At 39.7% G+C, this 26,820-nt stretch overlaps 1 protein-coding gene across 9 annotated transcripts in view; it reads left to right on the plus strand.

Moving 5' to 3' along the window:
* adgrb3 (adhesion G protein-coupled receptor B3) overlaps positions 1-26,820 on the plus strand; it is a 418,594-nt gene that overhangs the window by 235,686 nt on the left and 156,088 nt on the right. For 8 of the 9 annotated variants that reach the window (XM_061910386.1, XM_061910388.1, XM_061910390.1 and 5 more), the window contains 3 exons: positions 3,626-3,727; positions 22,465-22,571; positions 26,401-26,595. In XM_061910386.1, the coding sequence (XP_061766370.1) occupies positions 3,626-3,727; positions 22,465-22,571; positions 26,401-26,595 (404 nt within the window). The remainder of the gene's footprint in view (positions 1-3,625; positions 3,728-22,464; positions 22,572-26,400; positions 26,596-26,820) is intronic. The other variant, XM_061910384.1, reaches the window with a different exon arrangement.

Raw genomic sequence — 26,820 nt, forward strand, 5'->3', positions numbered from 1 at the left:
CGAGGAGCAGCAACATAGATGACGCATCAGAATCCATCGTTAGCAATAGATCATTAGTCATTTTTGCGAGGGCTGTCTCCGTCGAGTGATTTGCCCTGAAACCGGATTGAAAGGTTTCACATAGATTGTTAGACGCTAAGTGTTCATTTAACTGCTCCGCAACAATTTTTTCGAGGATTTTTGAAATAAACGGAAGGTGAGACACCGGTCGGTAGTTTACCATGAGGTCAGGATCGAGGTTAGGTCTTTTAAGAAGAGGATGAATAACCGCTTTTTTGAATGCTAGGGGAACAGTGCCCGAGGAAAGTGATAAGTTTATAATATTTAGCACTGATGGACCTAATAATACAAAGAGCTCCTTGATCAGTTTCCCTGGAAGAGGGTCAAGTAAACATGTTGTTTGTTTTATTCCATTTACACGTTGTAACAATTCCTCTAATGTTATTTCCTCAAAACGAGAGAAACTATTTTGGAGGGCAGTATCCGCCGTATATACAATCGTGTCAGTGTTAATAGAACCCCGTTGTAGCTGGGACGCATTGTCTTTAATCTCCTTTCTAATGACTTCAATTTTCTTACTAAAGAATTGCATAAAGTCATCAGCTGAGTGGGTGGAGCTACTGGAAGGAGTCCCTTGTTGGGTTAGCGATGCTACCGTACTAAACAAAAATTTAGGATCGTTTTTATTGCGGTGGATGAGATTTGAGTAATAATTAGCTTTAGCTAAGGTAAGCATGCGTTTATAAGTTATTAAACCATCACTAAATGCTTGATGGTGCACCTCAAGTTTAGTCGTGCGCCATTTGCGTTCCAGCTTTCTGCATAATAATTTCTGAGCTCTAGTTTCTTCTGTAAACCACGGGGTGCGCTTTTTTGGAGCCTTTTTTAACTTTAGCGGTGCTATGTTATCAATGGTTTCGCGCAGGGCGTCGTTAAAGTTGTTAGTGAGGTTATCAATAGAGCCCACATACTTTGGGAATGGTGCCATTACCGAGGGCAGTAGGTCAGCAAGAGCTGTCGTTGTGGCCGTATTAATGTTGCGGCTGCTATAGCAGTTATTATTATTATTAGTTTGACGAACATGCGTCTGAACCTCGAATTTTATAAGGTAATGATCGGACAATACTTTAGTATACGGGAGTATTGTAACTTTGGAAGCGGTGATACCCTTGACAAGCACTAGGTCTATCGTATTACCGTTGCGATGCGTGGGTTCATTTATTATTTGTGTGAGACCACAGCTATCAATTATAGTCTGGAGCGCTACGCACGGTGGGTCCGATGGGGTATTCATATGGATATTAAAGTCCCCCATTATGATTATATTATCGGCGTGTGTCACTAGATCAGCAACGAACTCTGAGAATTCATTGATAAAGTCCGAACAGGGCCCTGGGGGGCGGTAGATAACAGCCAGGTGTAGAGGCAGCGGTGTGACAGACCTCATAGTAAGCACCTCAAACGATTTATATTTATTATTTATGTTAGGACTAAGGTTAAAGTTTTCGTTGTATATTAGTGCGACCCCCCCACCCCTTTTGAGCGGACGGGCAATATGCGCATGTGTAAAGTTAGGAGGACATGCCTCATTTAGCGCAAAAAAGTCGTTTGGTTTAAGCCAGGTTTCACTGAGACCGATGACGTTAAGATTGTTGTCTGTGATGATATCATTAACTAACAACGTTTTGGGAGACAATGATCTTATGTTTAAAAAACCTATATTATATGTAGTGGGCTGTTTTAGGGAATTTTTGATCAAATTATCCGTAGTAGCAATATTAATAATGTTGTGTTTATTATGCCCAGTGCATTCAGTATAATTACGACCATATCTAGGAATTGATACGACGGGAATGTTCCGATTGTTTGATTGTTGCTTTGATAAACTGCACGCATCATGGTTAGCCTCCTCAGTAACGGGGATTTTCCGATTGTTTGTTTGTTGCTTTGATAAACTGCACGCATCATAGTTAGCCACCTCAGTACAACACATGTCCAACTCTGAAACACTCAAAGCAGAAAAAACTTGTTCTAATTTAACTGACTCCTTACCCAGACCAGTAGTCTCGCATCCCTTATTTAAATCCGTCTTCAGGGTGGAGGGAAGTGGTGTTCTGTGGGGATTAGCCTTCTGCTTTGTTTTTAGCCCCGCTCGACATCCGCGTTTCCGATCACACCGCTGGCGTCTGCTCCGTAGACGGCCCCCGCTGCTACTAGACTCCCCTGCTTCACAGGCCGCTGGATGTAGCCGCCGATGTATCCCCATGCTAGTTAGCATGTTTAGCACGCCCGCGTCTATCAGTCCAAAACGGCCCGATGTGTCCATATCCAGAAGTGTCTGGCGGTCGTACGTGATCACGGAGTGACCACGATGCGAGCCAGCCATGAAGTCTGCAGAACTGTCCGGCATTTCCGCCAAATGTTCCATCTTTAGCAAGAGCACCGCAGTGTCGCAGCCCGTCCGGGCGCCGCCATCTTGCCAAATATCAAATATATATATATATATATATATATATATATATATATAATCGAGGTTTCTCTGTGGTTTATCCATTCATTCAGTGCTCAATACCGGGTAAAGTAGAATATACATTAGGTCAGGAAAAAACACAGAAGCTATTTCATCCCTACCAGCCTGTTTTGCAGGTTTCCCTGCTCTTCAGGGGATTTTTATTTTTATTTGATTTAAAATCCCTTGAAGAGCAGGGAAACCTGCGAGACAGGCTGGAAGGGATGAAATAGCTCTGTGTTTCTTCCTGACTTAATGTATAATGTGTGTGTGTATATATATATACATATGTGTATATATATATATATATATATATATATGTGTATGCATATATATATATATATATATATATATATATATATATATATATATATAATATATAATATATATATATATATATATATATATATATATATATATATATATATATATATATATACATGTGTGTGTGTGTTACTTTGCAGAAAGTACAAATGCGCCCCCCCCTGTCAAAAAGTTTGAACACCCCTGCTTTAGAATATTTATTTTGAAATTAAACTTCACTTTGTTGGGAATTTTGCCCAACATCCGCAATCCCTTTGTTATCCGAGACAAGAACACGTTTTTCCCTTTTTTGTGCATTCTAATTATTGAAAAACTGCTAGTACGAGGCGGCTAACTATGCAAGTGATAGGATTCATTTATTCCACCTATGAAACCCTCTGGAAACAAACATCCAACAAAGCTCTGTTTACATGCTGTGACGTGGATATTAATGAAGCGATATGACTTTTTTTTGTGTGCTAATACTTTTCTGGCGCTCACACTGCTCCTCAGAACACTGCCGATTAGCGAGCTATTATAGATTGCTTGAGTTGCTAATAACATTGTTGAATAGCCAACATTGACACATTGCCTCACTGACAGTTACAAAATGTCACATGTGTGTAAATTACGGCAAGAGTGTGCTAGAATGAGTGCAGAGCAACATTTTGTCCACATTGATAGATTGGCACTGCTCAACTTGGACGTCTTGTTTTTTTCTGTGCAATGGCAGGAAATGCTTGCATCATGCAGGAAATACTGGAATGTGTTTTTCTATCGATATAAACACGGTTTTATGACTTTGTATTCCAGCACCTTATGAGATTTGTCCCGAGGACTACGCCGTGTCAGTGGTGTGGCGACGTACACCTTCGGGAGAGCTGGCCTTTAACAGATGTCCACCAAACGCCACAGGTAAAGACGAGCAACGTTGCTGTTTTATTTCTCTCTGGTTGTCCCTGATTAATTCCTAAACCGTGGCGTGTGTACATAATCTCACCACAGGCCTCATGATAACAAGACCTGCACTGCAGTGCAGATAAAAAAAAAACGGCAGACCTTTTTGTTCTACAAGTTTATTGCCTAATCCTTGCTAAATTTGCAAAACACAGTGACAGTAAAACTAAACCCGGTGCCAGAATTCGAGTGCCAAAGGAGAAAGTCCTCATTCCATCATCCCGATTCAAAGAACAGTGTAACTCTTGGCTGCACCTGTCAGATTTCTGCTCAGGCTGTGACTCATTATATTGGATTGTTGCAGAGAAAAAAAAATACTGAAGTATATTTTTAGACACACACATTCTTAATCTTAATTGTGTGATAGATGAGACGCTGCCACCTAGTATTGTGTATGAAATTTAAAGTAGAGATAGGATTTATGGCTCTTTGAAAGGAGCTTTTTTTAAGTTTTAGTTTAAACCCCCCCAAAAAAACACAATCTAGAATAACAGTTATTAGATATGATGTGGATCAGAATAATGTAAATGTACATCAATATTACTCTTTTGGTGAGAATTATTCAGAAATATTGACTATTATTTTTAATTTTTTTGTGTTTTTATTGTAAACATTCCATAAGGTGGTGGCATATCCCCAGCACCTTAAAATAACAAAATAAAATAAATAAATATATATACATATATATATATAAATAAACTATTGGACATATTAAAAATATAAACACAAGACTGTGCTACCCTCCCTGGTGTGTGTATGCTTGAAATTTAATTAAGGGTTTTTTTTTTTTTTTAAATCACAATATTTTGCAAAGATTTGTTTATTCCAGAAATTTCATTTACAAGGTGAAACTAATGTATTTTATTTTGCCAGCATCACATCCCCAATATAAAGATGTGTGGAAAATAGGCTAGAAAGTAACATGAGACACTATTTGAAGTGGTACTATTATACAAAATAGTAGTTTTTTTAGCATGGCATACGGTGAAATTACTTCACAGGTATTAAAAAAAAATAATAATTAAATTAAAAATTTCTGAATTTTGATTTGAGAAAACGTTTTTTAGTTTACTTTAGTACTTTAGTACCCACACCGAATAGATTAGCTTTAAATATATTGTTTGCTTACAACGTTTTTTTTTTTTAACATGACACACTCCTTTTGTAAGTAGTTGAAATGAAAAGTATACCCGGGTGAAACATAGTACTCATCCAGCCCTCCATTTTGTACCGCCTGTCCTACTTGGGGTCGCGGAGGTGCTGGAGCCTATCCCAACTGCATTCAGGCGGAAGTCGGGCTACACCCTGGCCTTGTAGCATTAAAAATCCTAGGTTGTGGCCTTAGAGTGCATTACTTAGCTGTGACCTGGGCAATTAAGTGAACCCAATCAAAATCCGCACCCACCTAATTTTTGGACTGATTTAATTGTGCACATACAGTATATTGGCCGCACAAGTCAATAAGTAACAATTTTACACAAGCAGGTGCTTGTGCTCTTTCACAAAATCAACAAAGGACGGTTTCTGTACTGCGACTTGCAGTAGTCTACCTGGAGAGTTCATTGAGCACGGTCTTCGTCTTTGTCCACCCTCTGTGCGCTGAAATCGCTTAAGTGATCTTCTTCAGTGTGCGGCGATTTTGGCTTGTTTGGGATCGTTAGTGGTGATGGGTTTACGTTCCGTGCGGCGGCTGTTTCCTTTTTCGAGGGCCGGGTCGGACGCCTTTGGCTCTGGGGCTCTCTTGCGTGCATTTTGTCGTGTCTTCTCCACGATGAGGGTGAGTCCATAACATGCTAAATGGCTGGCTGAAAGAAGAAGAAAAGAAGAAGAAATCCTTTATTTGTCCATTCCAACATGCACAAGACACATCAGAACTGAAAGTACATTTTCGGCACAGTCCCGCTAAGAGCAGACATACGTTAGAGGGAGGGGGGGACAAGACGAGACCGCCCACGGATCAGCCGGTTGCAGGGCTCCTTAAAAAGATGAGAAAAGGGTGACATTAGGAGGGGGGGGAGTAAAAAAATATCAGTCTAAGGCTAGACCCACAAGAGAGGTCTAGACTAAGTCCAAGGAAAAAAACCTCACATAGCATGGCACACATTAAACATACATATATCACACCAACTTGCAACAGAGGGAGGGGTGGGTTTGCGAAGACCAGCTGAAAGATTGTGTGAGTGCATTTAATTCAGTGTGAACAATTTTGATTGGTCCATCTTGTCCCGTTTTGCAATTTAACAATGTCTGTTGTGAAGAGGCAGAATTTATTTGAGAAAAAAAGTAGCCTCTTATCGTTGAGTAATTATTTTGTACTTTAGTTGTTTAGGGTTTTTCGTAATTCACACACATTTTATAAAATTGTGTACAATCTTATTACATTTTGATATATATTTTCTGCTGGGTAATGCATAATAAATATAATGTCAGCATTAAAAATCCATACCTTTTGGAGTGCATTACTTAGCTGTGGCCAGTTGAGGTGCTGTTGATTATCAACTAGGAGAAAAATTATATAATTTGATGTGTTTTTTTACTTTTCTTCGTAATTATTTTATGAAATGTAGTCAAATGTCCACCCCATTACAAAATATCATTTTTCGACCTGCATTTTGATAATATTATCATGAAAGCTCTACTATTTTTGTCAATTCGATTAAAAAAAATTGCAGCATCTTTGTGGTAGTCAATATAAAAGGACACCAATTCAATACTCAAGAGCAGGGGTGTCCAAACTTTTTACACTGAGGGCCACACACTAAAAAATCAGAGCAAGCGGGGCCCCTTTTCATAGTTTTTATTTTATAAACCAATGCAATATATATATATATATATATATATATATATATATATATATATATATAAAATATACCTTTAGGGCTCCACTCAGTTATGATCCGGGGGACCCCTAAGGGTTTTGGTAAAAAAATATATATATATTAAAAATGTGTCATTATTCAGTATTATTATTTTTATCATTATGCAAGTTTTAAATCTCTAGATCAACATTAGGGGAAAAAAATGGAAAAAACACAAAATATGCAATATTTTCACCCAATAACTATTTTAGGTGGAATATTTGAGTTTACTTAATAATTGGAGCCTTAATTTTGGATTTTGATTTATTATTACTTTTTTAGCTATGACACTTAAAACAAATCACACTAAAATAATTGGGGTTTCAAAAGTGTCCTACTCATTAAAGTGTTAAAAAATAAATTACAATTTTTTTTTACTGTTTACTTTTAGCACAATAATCTCAGATACACTTCAGATATATCCGACAATTTTAAGTTTTATTGTTGTTTACGTTTTTTTTTTTTATTTAGGCCCTTCTTTTAAAAAAAACAGCTCAGTTTTTTATATGGCAAAACACAAAATATGAAACATTTTCCCCAAAAAATATCTCAAAGTGGAATATTTAATGTGACAGAATCGAAGCTTTGAATAGGTCAATAATTCAAAATGACATTGATTTTGGTTCATTATTATTTTTTAAAGAAAGAAACAGCCTGCATGGCAGCTTTGTGTTATGAAAGCATTGCAACTGTCACGCCTGTAAGTTTATGTTTTGGTTTTGGTCAGGTTATGTTTAGTTTTTTGGACATTTAAGTTCTGTCTTGGCACTTCCTGGTTTGTTTTCGTCTCCATGCCAACTCATTAGTTTTCACCTGTCATGTCACGTCCCTGTCCTCAGCCTCACACCTGTTTTCACTAATTATCATAGCTACTTAAGTCACTCTTTTTCTTGTCTTCATTCTGGGATCTTCACACACGCACGCACCCTACCCATGCTGCGCTACCTTCATGCCCTCGAACACCTCGCTATCAATGTCCCTTGTTTTTATCCATGTAAGTTTTGTATTTATGCCACAGTGCACTCTTTTGTTTCATGTATTTAGTCTTGCCTTTGTGCTAGTTTTGTTTTGATTAGTCTAGTTCAGGGGTGCCCACACTTTTTCTGCAGGCGAGCTACTTTTCAATTGACCAACTCGAGGGGATCTACCTCATTTATATATATCATTTATATTTATTTATGTATGAAAGAGACATTTTTGTAAACAAGTTAAATGTGTTTAATGATAATACAAGCATGTTTAACACATATAGATGTCTTTCTTTCACAAAGACAAGAATATAAGTTGGTGTATTACCTGATTCTGATGACTTGCATTGATTGGAATCAGACAGTAATGATGATAACGCCCACATTTTCAAATGGAGGAGAAAAAAAGTTGTCCTTTCTGTACAATACCGCATGAAAGTGGTTGGTTTTTGGCATCCAATTCATCCAGCTTCCATACACTTTACAAGAAAAACATTGGCGGCAAATTCCGTAGCTTGCTTGATTGACATTCACGGCACCCGAGGGTCTTGTGAAATGACGCTGGCTGCTGCCAGTTCATTACTATGAAAAAATGACAGAGAGGAAGGCGAGAAACACTTTTTATTTCAACAGACTTTCGCGCCGTCCCTTCCGTCAAAACTCTAAAGGCCGACTGCACATTTCCTATCTTCACAATAAAAGCCCTGCTTCATGCTGCCTGCGCTAACAAAATAAGAGTCTCGGAAAGCTGGCGTGCACAAGTGATGTGCAAGCTTTCTGAGGGATCGCTTGTGCACGCCAGTTTTCCGAGACTCTGTATTTAGTTAGCGCAGGCATCATGAAGCAGGGCTTTTATTGTGAAGATAGGAAATGTGCAGTCGGCCTTTAGAGTTTTGACGGAAGGTACGGCGTGAGATTCTGTTGAAATAAAAAGTGTTTCTCGCCTTCCTCTCGGTCATATTTTCATAATAATGATCTTGCAGCAGCCAGCCTCATCTCACAAGACCCTCCGGTACTGTGAATGTCATTTAAGTGACGTCTTGGTGAAGATTGATGATCACTAATTTTTAGGTCTATTTTTTTTAAAAGCCTGGCTGGAGATCGACTGACACACCCCCCGCGGTCGACTGGTAGCTCGCGATCGACGTAATGGGCACCCGTGGTCTAGTTTATTATCCGCCATTGGGCGCGTTCTTGGTTTGCCTTTTTGTAGTTTGTTTGTTTATTAAAAAAAATATCATGTACTCACGTCCACGCCTCGCTCGTGCTGATCCTCATCTGCGTCGAAGAAACAATCCACGTCCAAGCCAAGTTGTGACAGCAACATTTTCTTGTTACATTTCACTTGTTTGCGCTTTTATACCGCTCTTTATGTTTTTTATTTTTTTCAATTGTTTTTTTAAAATGTGCCGCGTGGCCGTTAAAGAATGATCTGCGTGCCGCAAATGGCCCCCGGGCTGCACTTTGGACACAGCTGCACAAGAGGTTTGTGTGTGACTATTACCTCAAATGTGGCGCATCGCTTGACCTTAAATGCCCGTGTCATGGATGGACCGTTGTGCAATGATAAAAGGCTGCAACAAAGGGAGCAGACATATTTCATGCTTAAACTATGTTGGCACTTGAAAAAAGACCATGATGGAGGATAGTTCAGGTCAGGTCAAGTTTGTTTGTAAAGCGATAAATCACAGTTTTGTAAAGGCCGCGTTATGCAACAATGAACGGACTTGAACCTTTCCCACCTTTTTGTTTTGTATTTCAAATGGAGGTCAAACTATGCAAAAAGGACACCACGATTAGCCTTCATCCTTCCCTCCAGGATAGTCAAACTGCTGATACGGATTTAACGAAGATGCAATATTGATCAGCACCGGCAACGCAACAAAGTGTGAGACGGGAATGTAGAGAGACAAGCCGCGGTGACGCGTCCAAATGTGTTAGGGGGCATCGTCGCTTACGCTGTCATCATCAAGGTCATCATGAGAACAGCAGCCGGCGTCAGCGCCGCCTCACCCATCATGGGTGACAACCGCCACCAGGGGCGAGTCGAGGGGGGTCCGGCTTGGACCTGCGTGGATGCTGGTGCTGCAATGTGGAAAGACAGGTGGACTCAAGTGCAGTAGCTGCGTGACAAGAATGTCACTTTGTATTTGAACGAGGCAAAAGTGCACGGGTTACATTTCAGCGGGAAGAGAAACGCATGCAGGATGACGGATACAAAGCCCGGCAACTAATTAAAGTGGAGCTCATCAGCTAACAAGAAACACATTCTTGGTGACACAAAAGCAAGGCAGCAGCTGAATGGACCAGAAGGACAAAGTTCCTCAATTGGAATGCGATTAAACTCCTGATACAACAAAATGTAATTCCTCCATCTTAGTTTAATCTGTCTGAGTCTCCTATAGTCGCCCTGTGTGTGGTTTACAAGAGCAAATAACATTTAACGGGGTCTGTAAAGTAAAAAAAAAAAAAACATGGGCAGTAACAGCTGTGGCGTTTTACAAACTCCTGAACTACAAACCCCAAAACCAGTGAAGTTGGCACATTGTGTAAATCGTAAATAAAAACAAAACACTATGATTTGCAAGTCATTTTCAACATTTATTCAACTGAATAGACTGCAAAGACAATATACTTTATGTTCGAACTAGAAATATTAATTTTTTTGCAAATACTAGCTCATTTGGGTTTTAATGGCTGCAACATGTTTCAAAAAAGCTGGCCCAAGTGGCAAAAAGACTGAGAAAGTTGAGGAATGCTCATCAAACACTTATTTGGAACATCCCACTGGTGAACAGGCTAATTGGGAACAGGTGGGTGCCATGATTGGGTATATCAATCAATCAATCAATGTTCATTTATATAGCCCTAAATCACTAGTGTCTCAAAGGGCTGCACAAACCACAACACAAACCACTACTACATCCTCGGTAGGCCCACATAAGGGCAAGGAAAACTCACACCCAATGGGACGTCGGTGACAATGAGGACTATGAGAACCTTGGAGAGGACCACATATGTGCGCAACCCCCCCCCCTCTAGGGGACCGGAAGCTATGGATGTCGAGCGTGTCTAACATGATACTGTGAAAAGTTCAGTCCATAGTGGATCCAACACAGCCGCGAGAGTCCCGTCCACAGCGTATAAACACAGCTTCCATGAAATGCTCAGTCGTTCACAAACAAGGATGGGGCGAGGGTCACCACTTTGTCTACAAATGCGTGAGCAAATTGTCAAACAGTTTAAGAACAACATTTCTCAACCAGCTATTTCACCATCAACGGTCTGTAATATTATCAAAAGGTTCAGAGAATCTGGAGAAATCACTGCACGTAAGTGATTAAATCACGGACCTTGGATTGCTCAGGCGGTACTGCATCGAAAAGCGACATCAGTGTGAAAAGGATATCACCATATGGGCTCAGGAACACTTCAGAAAACCAATGTCAGTAACTACAGTCCGTCGCTACATCTGTAAATGCAAGTTAAAACTTTACTATGTAAAGCGAAAGCCATTTATCAACAACACCCAGAAATGCCGGACTGCTTTGCTGGGTCCAAACTCATCTATGATGGACTGATGCAAAGTGGAAAAGTGTTCTCTGGTCTGACGAGTCCACATTTCAAAATTGAAACTGTGGACGTCGTGTCCTCCGTAACAAAGAGGAAAAGAACCATCCGGATTGTAATAGGTGCAAAGTTCAAAAGCCAGCATCTGTGATGGTATGAAAGTGTATTAGTGCCCAAGGCATGGGTAACTTACACATCTGTGAAGGCACCATTAATGCTAAAAGGTACACACAGGTTTTGGAGCAACATATGTTGCCATCCATGCAAGGTTTTTATGGATGCCCCTGCTTATTTCAGCAAGACAATGCCAAGCCACGTGTTACAACAGCGTGGCTTCGGAGCATCAGCAAATTTACATCGGCATTTCCACAGCCCCAAATTTGAGATTTTAAAATTAAAACTTCATCAAACATTTATGTAATCATCAAATAGCTAGTTTACAATAAGCACAATACTTAAAATTATAAACACTTTGTAGAGCACAGCATACAATAGACATAAATTCAGCTTTATATGCAAGGTGCGGGCACCAGGGGGGGTCATTTTGAGTGGAGTCAGCACCGCAGAGACGTCCCCAACTGATGCACAGATGAGTGGTCCAACCCGGGTCCCGACTTTGGACAGCTCGCGCTTCATCCACGCAGGAGAGGGGGGGAAGAGCACAAAAGAGACGGCAGATCAACTGGTCTAAAAGGGGGGTCTATTTAAAGACTAGTGTGTACAAATTAGTTTTAAAATAGGACTTAAATGCTTCTGCTCGGATAGAATCTCTTGCTGTTACCGAAAAAGGGTAGTTGAAGAATATTTTCCACAGTGATTGTCTTTTTTTCAAATTAAGACTCGATCCAGCATGTTCAGTGCTCTACACTGAGTGACATTCTCCTTTAAGTTTTCTCCTCCTTGTTTGTTTTCGGGTTGGGGAGGCGGGGAGGATGACACCCCTGTTATGTGAGCACACTTTGTCTCCCGGCCCGGTGCTTTTGTCAGCAAGACTCCCGAGATGATTAGCTGATCAATGAATGGCATCTTGCTGGGGAGAAAAAGTCTTCTTTTGGCAGCCCATTTGGTCATTTACCACTGACTGTGATGCCTTTGGAACGTCTTGACATTTGATATAAATCTTTTTGGAAAAGGTTCCAATCAGTGTATCCAGGATGCTTGGAAGGCTCCCTCCTCCCTTTGACATTGACAAACGCCTAAAGAGTAATAAGACGCAGTTGGAGACACAGGATTTTTTTTATTTTTTTTTTAAAGAAATCCGCTTTTTAGACTGCATACCCTGCTCATTGTAAAAGGCAACCGGCATCCTGAACAGACTGACAGCTGCGTTAGAACCACTTTATTAACAATATTCAGTTTTTTCACGTTCCTGTCTGCTTTGTTCCATGCTAAAACTACAAATTAGGTCGCCCGTCAGAAAAAAAATAGAGTGCAATTACTGCAACATAACTTGAAGCTATTAAACTCTTCACAGGTTAATTCTCCCAAAAGCTCTCCTGTACCCTGAGCAAAGAGGCTAAATGAAACCTCTCGCATCGAGATAGTCGGGTTGTTAATCTGCAAAAGGAAGCCTTATTGATTTTTATCAATGAAGGTAGTGCAGATGCTAACCGCGGCCATGTATGACCTCTACGTTGCATTCTGACTCAGTTTTAAAATTAGTGCTTTCATTAACAGCTTCTTGCACAATTAGGTAACAGTAACCTTTGACTACGTTGAATATTTTCTTTTTATTATTATTAAGCTACTTGACCGCGGGTTTCTAAGATCTTTTGCATACAGTTGAAAGGATTCAGGCTTTTCACATCAATACAACACTGCCTTTTTCAAAATAGTGATAGACATGCCCTTACCTTTTTCTGATAGAAAAACAAGATGTGCTGTAAAGTCACTCCACACTGAAAAAAATTATGGCTAGCAATTGTTAAATGGAAACAATAAAACACAGTAGAATCTAATATAGTTAATCACAGTTAGTAAATGGAGTGGATTCCTGCAAACCTAAAAATACAAACCACGTTTCCTTATGAGTTGGGAAATTGTGTTATATGTAAATATAAACGGAATACAATGATTTGCAAATCATTTAACTCATATTCAGTTGAGTATGCTACAGAGACAACATATAATCTTTTTTTTTTTGCAAATAATCATTAACTTTAGAATTTGATGCCAGCAACACGTGACAAAGAAGTTGGGAAAGGTGGCAATAAATACCGATAAAGTTGAGGAATGCTAATCAAATACTTATTTGGAACATCCCACAGGTGTGCAGGCTAATTGGGAAGAGGTGGGTGCCATGATTGGATATAAAAGCAGCTTCCATGAAATGCTAAGTAATTCACAAACAAGGATGGGGTGAGTGTCACCAATTTGTAAGCAAATTGTCGAACAGTTTTAGAACAACATTTCTCAATGAGCTATTGCAAGGAATTTAGGGATTTTACCATCTATGGTCCGTAAAATCATTAAAAGGTTCGGAGAATCTGGAGAAATCACTGCACGTAAGCGATGATATTACGGACCTTTGATCCCTCAGGCGGTACTGCATCAAAAACTGACATTAGTGTGTAAAATGAAAAAAAGGAAAGCACTTGAGTCGTCTCCTCTCAATGTAGCATATTTTGGACAGTATTGGGTGCACCCGTCCAAAACTGCCTTTTGGAAAAAGTGCAGAGGACATGTCCCTCTTTGATGACCTTCTTGTTCGTTTCTTCTGTAACTGTCCACTTTGTATGTTTCAAATGATCACTCATGCAAGAACTATACAAGCTGGGTTGCAACTTGCAAGGGAAAACATGGCCTGGGTTTTCAGTGATGTTGGCGTTCTCGACATGAACAAGTGGAAAGGATTTATAATGACGACCTCTCCACCATTCCACTGCGGTTATCCTTGTCACGACTTGGAATAAGGAGCGGACCCAGATGCAGAGAGGAAGTTCAAAGAAAGCTTTTATTGTGAAATGACTTTTACCCTCCAGAGCAAAAAATATTTTGCATTAAATAATTAACAAAAATTCTGCAGAAATAATTCCGGAAAAATGTTAACCAAAAATCACTCCGAAAAATTGGAAGAAACAACTAACAAAAGAATAAAATTACAATAAAGTCGTATCTACTATAAAAATAACATAAAGCACTCCAACAGGAGGAAAATACAAAAAGGCTAACATATATATATATATATATATATATATATATATATATATATATATATATATATATATATATATATATATATATATATATATACGGATAAATAAAAAATCACTCAATCTATGAGGAAGAAAAGGAATTTAGAAAAAAACACAAAAACTCACCAATTAGGTTGGACGAAGGCTAGGATAACAAAGGGCACTCGAAGGAGGAAAAAGTAAACTCAAAATGACAGCAATTGATTTTTCGATCCAAAAAACAGGAAATAACCAAGACAAGGATATCGACATGGACATGGGCATGGACGCTAGAAAGACACGTAAACACGAGACGATCTGGCACAGGACAAGAGGAGGCATGAGCTTAAATAGGACATGATGGTGATGGGAAACAGGTGGAAACAATCAAGGGTCAGGGATGACGTCAGAAAGGTGACACAAAAGGAAGGACCAGTGATCTGGAACAAGAGGAGTTGTTATTCAAAATAAAATATGCAACTCACCAGACAGAAAACAAACAAGACAAGGCTTCCCTCAATATTTTGACAATATTTACGTAAAGAATGTCCGTTTTTTTTTTTTTAGGATGAGACTGGATAGATTTGTATTTATTCCACTGCAGGATTTACATGCAAAAGTAAAATGTAGTAACAAACAAAACAATTGTAATAACTAATACATATTGTGCATTAAACATTTGCACTATGTAGAGATACATAATAGAAGAAAAGTCTTAACACCCATAATGCACGCTTAGCTTAAGTTTTTCACAATAACAAAAAAAGCAGTTTACAGTTATCACATAAGTGTTGTAAAATCTCAAAGCTGTAGGTAGGGAAGGCCTGTGCTAGTGTTTCTCCCTGCACTGTGGATCTAACAATCGGTTGCTGAAGGAACTACTCAGGGCCTTTACAGAATCGTGGATGGGGTGAGATGGGTTGGATGTTAAGTTCCACAACATCCAACTGTATTGACTGTTTGGTCAAGAAACATATTCATTATTGATTTAGGTATTTTTATTTTAGCTTAACATAATTCATTATACCATATTTTCCGGGCCATAGAGTGCACTGCTGCATTGGCCGCACCCACTAAATTTTGGCAAAAAAACCCCAAAAAACATGTAGTTCCATATATAGGCCGCACAAACTAAAAGTGGCAGATGTATATTAATGTTAGTTACGCAGAAATAGTTTGTAAATATTTCTCATATTACCTCAATTTTTTCCAAAAGGCAGTAAAACGGCTGATCTAACAAAACAGAAGTCATCGTCATGGACCCACGAGCTGCAAAAGCTAGCTTTCCAATCAACTAAACAGACTTAATAACTCCACGATGACGTTTTGGTGAATTTACCGAGGAAATTGTGAAACTGAAACAATACCCAAAAAAATACCATTGTAATTTAATAGACACTCTTGACAGTTAAGTCAAGAAACATATTCATTATTAATCTAGTTATTTTTATTTTAGCTTAACATAATTCTTTATACCATATTTTCCGGACCATACGGTGCACTGCTGTATTGGCCGCACCCGCTAAATTTTAGCAAAAAAAAACATGTAGTTTCATATATAGGCATCGCCGAACTACAAGTGGCAGATGTATATTAATGAGTTAGTTACGCAGAAATATTTTGTAAATATTTTTCTTATTACCTCAATTTTTTCCAAATGGCAGTAAAACGGCTGATCAAACAAAACAGAAGTCATCGTCATGGACCCACGAGCTGCAAAAGCTAGCTTTCCAATCACCTAAACAGACTTAATAACTCCACGATGACGTTTTGGTGAATTTACAGAGCAATTTGTGAAACTGAAACAGTACAAAAAAAATACCATTGTAAATTAATACACTCTTGACAGTTTAGTTAAGAAACATATTCATTATTAATTTAGTTATTTTTATTTTAGCTTAACATAATTCTTTATACCATATTTTCCAGACCATACAGTGCACTGCTGCATTGGCCGCACCCACTAAATTTTAGAAAAAAAAACATGTAGTTCCATATATAGGCCGCGCCGAACTACAAGTGGCAGATGTATATTAATGAGTTAGTTACGCAGAAATATTTTGTAAATATTTCTCTTAATACTCAACTTTTTTCAAACGGCAGTAAAACGGCTGAACAAACAAAACAGAAGTCATCGTCATGGACCCACGAGCTGCAAAAGCTAGCTTTCCAATCAACTAAACAGACTTAATTACGCCACGATAACGTTTTGGTGAATTTACCGAGGAATTTGTGAAACTGAAACAATACAAAAAAAATACCACTATAATTTAATATACACTCTTGGCAGTTTAGTCAAGAAACATATTCATTATTAATTTAGTTATTTTTATTTTAGCTTAACATAATTCTTTATACCATATTTTCCGAACCATACAGTGCACTGCTGTATTGGCCGCACCCAATAAATTTTAGAAAAAAAAACAAAAAAAACATGTAGTTCCATATATAGGCCGCGCCCAACTACAAGTGGCAGATATATATTAATGAGTTAGTTACGCAGAAATATTTTGTAAATATTTCTCTACATACCTCAATTATTTCCAAATGGCAGTAAAACGGCTGATCAAACAAAATAGAGGTCATCGTCATGGACCCACGAGCTGCAAAAGCTAGCTTTCCAATCAACCAAATAACGCCACAACGACGTTTTGGTGAATTAAACAGAGAAATTTGTGAAACTGAAACAATACAAAAAAAAAATACCATTGTAATTTGATAGACACTCACAAATGTGTTAGCATATTAGGTAATGCTAACGACGCTTTATTCATTACATTAAGATAGCACGTACAGGTCAACTCATGGGACGATTTAGAAAGTAAGAATTGTTTTAGTTATCTTGGGAATGTTATAGAAGATGCTTGACGAGATGAATAAAGAATCTATATGAGTAGGAATGCTATGGACGGCTAGAAGATGAAAAGGCACTTTTACTTCCGGTGAAAGGACACGGCAGGACATGCAGTGAGCAAACTCATCCGAAAAGTTGCGCCGTAACACAAACAATAACGCACCTTTTCAGTGTGTGTGCTTGTTTTTTCTGGAAATCTATTTGCATGTTCTCCCCGTGACTTCGTGAGTTCCCTCCGGGTACTGCGGCTTCCTCCCACTTCCAAAAACATACTCCTGGGGATAGGTTGATTGGCAACACTAAATAGGCCTGAGTATGTGATTGAAAATGTTGTCTGTCTATTTGTGTTGGCCTTGTGATGAGGTGGCGACTTGTCCAGGGTGTATGCCACCTTCCGCCCGAATGCAGCTAAAATAGGCTCCAGCTCCCCGCGCGTCCTGGAAAGGGTTAAGCGGTACAAAATAGATGGATGGATGTTTGCATTATGGCCGTGAGCAAAGAAAAATCCATCAATTAACCACACTGTTTTATAAGCCACAGGGCTCAAAGTGTAGGGGAAAAAAGTAGCTGCTTATATTCCGAAATGTACGGTGCATTTATTTTTAATCTGTTATTCATGAGTCACTTCTCATGCCGTGCATTTGGTTAGAACTCATTTTTCTAATCAGCCTGACCAATTCAGTATTAATATTTGAGTGGGGCCAGGTCCCCCTTGGAGTGGAACAGTTGGGCCCCAAGGTTAAAAAGGTCAAGAAGTCCTGGTCTAGTGGGCACTTGAGTGTGTTACAGAGTGCTACTAACTCATCAGTAATATTCTTTTTTTAATTGAATCATTATTAAATGACTGATCTTAACACCTCCACCTTCTAATATCTGAGCATGATGCAGAGCACTTAGAGCACACAAACACAACTATAAGTGTGGTGGGCGTGGCCTGCGGACCTGCAGCAAAGCGGGGTGTGGCAGAACCGGCTTCGACATTAGCGACAGGTGCGTGGATGACTCAGCTGAGAGTGTTTGTCTAATCACCTGTCGCTCTGTTAAAGGCAGCAGTCGGGAAGGAGAAGGGGAGTTGTACAAACCCCGTTTCCATAAGAGTTGGGAAATTGTGTTAGATGTAAATATAAACGGAATACAATGATATACAAATCATTTTCAAACCACATTCAGTTGAATGCACTACAAAGACAAGATATTTAATGTTCAAACTCATCAACTTTATTTTTTTTTGGCAAATAATAATTAACTTAGAATTTCATGGCTGCAACACGTGCAAAAGCAGTTGGGAAAGGGCATGTTCACCACTGTGTTACATCACCTTTTCTTTTAACAACACTCAATAAACATTTGGGAACTGAGGAAACTAATTGTTGGAGCTTTGAAAGTGGAATTCTTTCTCATTCTTGTTTTATGTAGAGCTTCAGTCGTTCAACAGTCCGGGGTCTCCGCTGTCATATTTTACGCTTCATAATGCGCCACACATTTTCGATGGGAGACAGGACTGGACTGAGGGCAGGCCAGGAAAGTACTCGCACTCTTTTACTATGAAACCACGCTGTTGTAACACGTGGCCTGGCATTGTCTTGCTGAAACAAGCAGAGGCGTCAATGATAACGTTGCTTGGATGACAACATATGTTGCTCCAAAACCTGTATGGACCATTCAGCATTAATGGTGCCTTCACAGATGTGTAAGTTACCCCTGCCTTGAGCACTAATACACCCCCATACCATCACACATGCTGGCTTTTGAACTTTGCGCCTATAACAATCCGGAAGGTTATTTTCCTATTTGTTCCGGAGGAGACCACGTCCACAGTTTCCAAATATAATTTGAAATGTGGACTCGTCAGACCACAGAACTCTTTTCCACTTTGCATCAGTCCATCTTACATGAGCTCAGGCCCCGTGAAGCCAGCAGTGTTCCTTGGTGTTGTTGATAAATGGGTTTTGCTTTGCATAGCATAGTTTTAACTTGCACTTACAGATGTAGCGACCAACTGTAGTTACTGACAGTGGTTTTAGGAAGTGTTCCTGAGCCCATGTGGTGATATCCTTTATACACTGATGTCGGTTTTTGATGCAGTACCGCCTGAGGGATCAACGGTCTGTAATATCATCACTTACGTGCAGTGATTTCTTCAGATTCTCTGAACCTTTTGATGATTTTTACGGACCGTAGATGGTAAAATCCCTAAATTCCTTGCAATAGCTCGTTGAAAAATGTTGTTCTAAAACTGTTCAACAATTTGCTTACAACTTGGTGTACCTTGCCTCATCCTTGTTTGTGTATTACTTAGCATTTCATGGAAGCTGCTTTGATACCCAATCATGGCACCCACCTGTTCCCAATTAGCCTGCACACCTGTGGGATGTTCCAAATAAGTGGTTGATGAGCATTCCTCAACTTTGTCAGTATTTATTGCCACCTTTCCCAACTTCTTTGTCACGTGTTGCTGGCTTCAAATTTTAAATTAATGATTATTTGCAAAAAAAAAAAATTGTTTTCAGTTTTAACATCAAATATGTCGTCTTTGTAGCATATTCAACTGAATATGGGTTGAAAATGATATGCAAATCATAGTAATCTGTTTATATTTACATACAACACAATTTTCCAACAAATATGGAAATGGGGTATGTAGATGGCAGCGAGAGTGAGAGCAGAGACGAAAGAAACACCATTTGTGTGTTCACTGGGGAAGATTGACAGACATTTGCTGAAAAGCATAAAAACAACATTAATTGCAAAATAAAACATCGTTCGCGAATATAACCGAGGATTGTCATGCCCGTCATTGGTGGTCCAAGGGACCCTGAGGAACAAGACCTCCACAATAAGCATATTGTTTAATACAATCCTCTGCGAGATTATATTTATAAATGCAGACTTTTTGACACAGCTGTTGGATTTTCTAGACTGTGCCGCAGTTGGAGTCAGTGTTCAAAAACCTACCCTGAGTCTTTCATTTGTGCTTCAGGGGTGACGTTTTGTGTGTGTGTGTGTGTGTGTGTGTGTGTGTGTGTGTGTGTGTGTGTGTGTGTGTGTGTGTGTGTGTGTGTGTGTGTGTGTGTGTGTGTGTGTGTGTGTGTGTGTGTGTGTGTGTGTGTGTGTGTGTGTGTGTGTGTGTGTGTGTGTGTGTGTGTGTGTGTGAGAGAGGACTGAGCAGATAAGATAGTAGCTGTGGAGAAGGTGGGCGTGCAGGAGGGGTGGCGTTGAGCCCTCTCTCCCCGTGTGTGTGTGTGTTGGCGTGTGAAAAAGCGAGAACAAGAACAAGCGATAGCTAAGGTTTAAGCGAGGCAAAGACGCCAGGGGAAATGTTTTGTTACAGTGGGAGTTTTCCACGGGATGTCGAGCGGCCGGGTGATCTGTGAAGTGCACTCCAGCAGGTCGACAGCTGGGAAGGTGTGATGTTGGAGCGTCGACGTAGGATGCGCGCGAGGCCCGCGTGGGCGGATACTGGGCGGTTCTGCTATTTCGGGATCGCTGTTCCAGTGCCTGACAGCGACCACAGCAGTGGTGCTGCATGCTCGAATAAACCTTTCCCTGCATGGAGCACTAATAACGCGGGACATGGTGCATATATTACAAGTCAGGGGGATCCAGTTTAAAGGCCTACTGATTCAAATGGGGATAGCAGGTCCATTCTATGTGTCATACTTGACCATTTTGCGATATTGCCATATTTTTGCTGAAAGGATTTAATAGTGAACATCGACGATAAAATTCGCAACTTTTGGTGCTGATAAAAAAGCCTTGCCTGTACCGGAAGTTTCAGGCGATATGCGCGTGACGTCACGGGTTGTGGAGCTCTTCACATCTGAACATTGTTTACAATCATGGCCACCAGCAGCGAGAGCGATTTGGACCAAGAAAGCGATGATTTCCCCATTAATTTGAGTGAGGATGAAAGATTTGTGGATGAGGAAAGTGAGAGTGAAGGACTAGAAAAAAATAAAAAAAGACTATACAGTGGGAGCGATTCAGATGTTATTAGACACATTTACTAGGATCATTCTGGAAAATCCCTTATCTGCTTATTGTGTTACTAGTGTTTTAGTGAGATTATATATTATACCTGTGAAGTGAAGTGAAGTGAATTATATTTATATAGCGCTTTTCTCGAGTGACTCAAAGCGCTTTACATAGTGAAACCCAATATCTAAGTTACATGTAAACCACTGTGGGTGGCACTGGGAGCTGGTGGGTAAAGTGTCTTGCCCAAGGACACAACGGCAGTGACTAGGATGGCGGAAGCGGGAATCAAACCTGCAACCCTCAAGTTGCTGGCTCGGTCGCTCTACCAAGCTATGCCGCCCCTGTACAACCTGAAGGTCGGCCCCGCACCAGTCAACGGGTGGTGGCGATGCCCATCTCTGCCCTTCGCAAGGGACCCTCTTCGAAACACGATCTTTTGAAATGATCGCTGCATAACACACTGTTCTTTGTGTGTGTGGTCCAATCCAACCGTGTTCGCTTGACCGCTCTGTTCCATAGTAAAGCTTCATCGTCATTTTTCAGGAATGTAAACAATGAAACACCGGCTGTGTTTGTGTTGCTAAAGGCGGCCGCTATACACCGCTTCCCACCTACAGCTTTCTTCTTTGACGTCTCCATTATTCATTGAACAAATTGCAAAAGATTCAGCAACACAGATGTCCATGATACTGTGGAATTACGCGATGAAAAGAGACGACTTATAGCTGTGAACGGTGCTGGAACAAAATGTCCTCTACAATGCGTGACGTCATACCGAGACGTTTTAGCATGATACTTCCGCGTGAAATTTAAAATTGCAATTTAGTAAACTAAACCGGCCGTATTGGCATGTGTTGCAATGTTAATATTTCATCATTGATATACAAACTATCAGACTTCGTGGTCGGTATTAGTGGGTTTCAGTAGGCTTTTAACTGCTAATCCATTCAAATAAGCACTCTCGTCTGTATTGCATAATTGAATGTGCAACATCAAATTTTGATGTTGAGTGATAGGCAGCAGAACTGGACAAAAGGGGACTTTAAATATCTCATGAAAAAAACTAATATGTCTGCCTTCTTTTCTCCTTTCTCCTTCATTTCCTGTTTCCAACATGACTTCTATCCTCCCGTCATTCAACTCTCCTTCGGTCTTAATCCCCCCCCTAAATGCTCCACGCCGGCATCTTCATCTCCCTTCTTATCTCCCCCCCCCCACCCGCCCCGCTGCCCCTTCCTCCTCTCCAAATCTGTCGCCGTCCTTCTCTTTTATTTTTTCTGTCTGTCTCTCGCAGGCACGACCAGTCGACGCTGCTCTTTGGATCACCGCGGTATGGCCTTCTGGGAGCCGCCGAGCTATGCCAGATGCATAACAAATGAATTCAGATACTTGCAGCAATCAGTAAGTGCAAAGTCAGCTCCCTCCCACAGCCTTTATTCCCAACGCATTAAAATCCACCCCACGCCCAAAGCATCCGCTCTTGTTGCAGCGTGACCAAACATAGAAAACTGTAACTTTAAGTAATACATTGTTATCACTTTACCATGTCGCCGTTTGTTTTGTTGCCATATTGGACACGTTCAGTCCTCCAAAGACGCTGCACTTTTTCTTTACCATAATATCAATGTAGTTACCATATTTTCCTGACCATAGGGCGCACTGGATTATAAGGCGCACTGCCGATGAGCGGGTCTAGTCAGGTCTTTTTTCATATATTAGGTGCACCGGATTAAAGGGTTACTTTTTTATTCATCTTTTTTCTAATTTGAAAACACTTCCTTGTGGTGTACATAAAATGTAACAATCAACATTTTGCATGGATTACGTTTAATACATCAACTTCAAGCCGCTTTCTGACAGTCGCTTCAGGATGCGCCATTTTGTGGGCGGTCTTATTTACGTGGCTCACCTTCAACAGCGTCTTCTCCCCGTCATCTTTGTTTTAGCGGTGTAGCGTGCAAGGACGGCAGTGGAAGAAGTGTCAAAAGATGGAGCTAACTGTTTTAATGACACTCAGACTTTACTTAAATCAATAACGAAGCAGCATCTCCTCATCCATTCAACAAAAACGTCAGAAAAACCATCCAACCTTAACTCTCTAATAACTAAAGTTCCTTGGGTGAATAATGTAAACTCACTCCACCGGTATGTTTTAGCGCTTTCACAGCGAGTTTACTGATAGATGTAAGTAAGAACTTTACACTACTTTATATTAGAAATGGCAACAGCGGAAGATGCATGTCCCATAACAAGAAGATAGAAAAAAAGAAGAAGCTCATTGACTACAAAGGCGGACACGCACACATTTTCAGGATTTATGCAGATCCCAAATACAGATCAGCAGGTACCAGAAGGTAAGAAAAGTTTATTTTGCATAATATTGCAAAACAAAGCGCCAGATAATATGTCTTACTGGTAACACTTTAGTATGGGAAACATATTCACCATTAATTAGTTGCTTATTAAAGTAACAAAGACTTAATTTAGAGTTATTTGGACACTAGGTGAACATATAAGGGTTAGGGTTAAGGTTACTAATAAGCAATAATTCTGAGGTTAATTGAGGGAAGACTCTTAGTTATTTGCATGTTAATAAGCAACTAATTAATGGTGAATATGTTCCCTATACTAAAGTGTTACCCTCTTACCTTATACACACGCCAAATTAATACTCATATGTTGAAGTACAGTAAAATCCATCAATCGGTGAGGCTTCGTAGCTTACCAAAGTCGTACTATTTTGACAGATTTTTGAGGGCCGTGTCTAATGTTCTATATTTTCAATGCATCATATAAAATGTCTGTATTGTATACTTGAGTCATATTGCAGTCTAAACATATCTCTTATGGGTGATTGCCATCATGTTGCAGTCTACACGTATATGTTATGTGTGACTGCCATCTACTGGTCACACTTATCTTTTCAGCATGTACCAAATAAAATAGCTTTGAGGTCGGCAAGCACAACCAAAATTAGGCGCACCGGGCTATAAGTCCCACTGTCGAGTTTTGAGAAAATGAAAGGATTTTAAGTGCACCTTATAGTCCATAAAATATGGTAGTTTTTTTTTACGATAGAAAGTACAGCATTTACAGTAATCCGGAAGTATGTCATTTTAAAATACAGTGCATTATATTTTCCTGCAATTTACTAGGACAAACACGAGCAGATTCCAATGTGTTATTTTCTCATATACAGAACACAATTACACACAAATCAAGCAAGTAACTTTTAACATGTGAATGGAGACCCTTTTTCCTGTTAAGGGGATTTATGATGATTTCCATCTGCTGTACGTTTAAAACTTGTTCTTGTAGTCTCGATCAGTGTTTCTCTTCTTTTTTTTTTCACCAACTAAACATGGTTTTCTAAATGACACTATAATGACGGATAATAGAATACAGTAGCAAAGTAGGTCTCAGTATTCATTAAAAACAAGGCAGAGGTGTTATTTACCAAGTACATTTAAGAAATTTAGCCCCAGTAACATTACACATAGTTTGAACAGTAACACCGTGTTTGAATATAAAACACTGTACTTTAATCGAGTGGTTGTTTTGCATACCACTAGATGGAGCCCATGTATCACTAGTGGTACATGTACCACAGTTTGAGAATCCCTGGTGTAGAAAATAGGTATTGGATATGCTTTGGTGTTCATTTTGTTCCTCAGTCGCTTTTGTAACCCCTGCTTTGAGACTGTCCGCCAGATGTTCGTTTGTGGAGGCAATCCCATAGCCCCCTCCAAAAGTGTCCAAATGTATCTTTTTTAAAAATGTACACAGTTGAATATACATCACTATTTTTTTCCCCAAAACCTAATCAAAATTAACCTCATAAACATTATATAGATTCACCCGGCCACAACATTATGTAGAGCTGCACACTCTCCAAACGATACAGACCTTCATAAAAAAAAAGCTGTTTTAGCAGCATGTATGTCTCTGTTATGTGATTTGATGAAAATAATATTTTATCCTATCTTTTTTTCTGTTTCGTCCAACTCAGCTGACCTCATACAGAGCCCCTCCCCCTCTGACTGATAGCTCTACATCAGTGGTTCTCAACCTTTTTTCAGGCCCCTGTGAACATTTTTTTAATTTAAGTACCCCTTACTCAGAGCAAAGCATTTTTGGTTGGAAAAAAAGAGATAAAGAAATAAAATACAGCACTATGTCATCAGTTTCTGATTTATTAAATTGTATAACAGTGCAAGATATTGCTCATTTGTAGTCGTCTTTCTGGAACTATTTGGAAAAAAAGATATAAAAATAAGTAAAAACTTGTTGAAAAATAAACAAGTGATTCAATTATAAATAAAGATTTCTACACACAGAAATAATCATCAACTTAAAGTGCCCTCTTTGGGATTTGTAATAGATCCATCTGAAATCATGAACTTGATTCTAAAAAAATGTTCACAAAAAAAGAAATCTATAACATCAATATTCATGGAATATGTCCACAAAAATTCTAGCTGTCAACACTGAATATTGCATTCTTGCATTTCTTTTCACAGTTTATGAACTTACATTCATATTTTGTTGAAGTATTATTCAATAAATATATTTATAAAGGCTTTTTGAATTGTTGCTATTTTTAGAATATTTTAAAAAAATCTCCCGTACCCCTTGGCATACCTTCAAGTACCCCCAGGGGTACGCGTACCCCCATTTGAGAACCACTGCTCTACGTAATGACTGAATAAGAATGTCGACCTCGCTGTGAAATTGCGTCGCCAGACTGCAAAACACCGCGGGCAGAGCCCTCCAAAACTGTGTATGATCTCACGCCAAACACAAGTATCCAACATTGCAATATTTATAAGTCTGAAAAAACTAAATGCATCATAGTTACCCTTTAAAAACAGTTTAACGCTGGAAAAAGAGCAATTTAAAGGAGCCAAGATGTATAGCTCTCCCTGTGAATGCACTGTACATTTATGCACGCAGACCTTGTGCATTGATGGGAAATGCCATTTTAGTTCTGCCTAAGCGTGTCTTCTGCTCCAGTTATCTTCTTTTATTCACATCGGCTCATTTCGAGACATCCGCCAGAGCCAACACAATTGAGTCTGGCGCAGATATTCGCCGCCACTTCGTTGGGAGCATAGGCCTCATTTCTCATTTCATACACCTCATTTCCTTTCTGTGTGAACGCCGATGGTGTGTCTGTCAAATGTGCGAAGGACGCCGATGCCCCAAGTTTTGTCCTCTCCTGTTTTTGGAGGTTCAGGGGCACCTTGCGAAAGGACAGAGGATGCTGGCGGGAGACGGCATGTCCCAGGTGACAAAAAACCTACTGGACCTCACCCAGAGGAAGAATTTCTATGCCGGTGACCTGTTGTCTTCTGTGGAAATCCTTCGCAACGTGACTGAAACCTTCAAGCGGGCCAGCTATGAGCCGTCTTCAGATGATGTGCAGGTAAATTGGAAAACCATGAACACTGTTTCACTTGTTACTAGGTTTGTATGGTATTCCGGTATTAGTATAGTACCGCAATATTATTAAATCATTTTTGGCACTAAAAAGTACCGATCCCCCAGGCCACCTGTCGTCGTCACATCGTGTCATTGCTGGTTTACGAGCAGAGGAGCATGTTCGGCAGCGTACAATCCCCGAGTACTTACAAAAAGTGTGTAGACAGAA

The sequence above is a fragment of the Nerophis ophidion genome, linkage group LG09 (genome assembly GCF_033978795.1).
Source record: "Nerophis ophidion isolate RoL-2023_Sa linkage group LG09, RoL_Noph_v1.0, whole genome shotgun sequence".
Taxonomy (NCBI): Eukaryota; Metazoa; Chordata; class Actinopteri; order Syngnathiformes; family Syngnathidae; genus Nerophis; species Nerophis ophidion.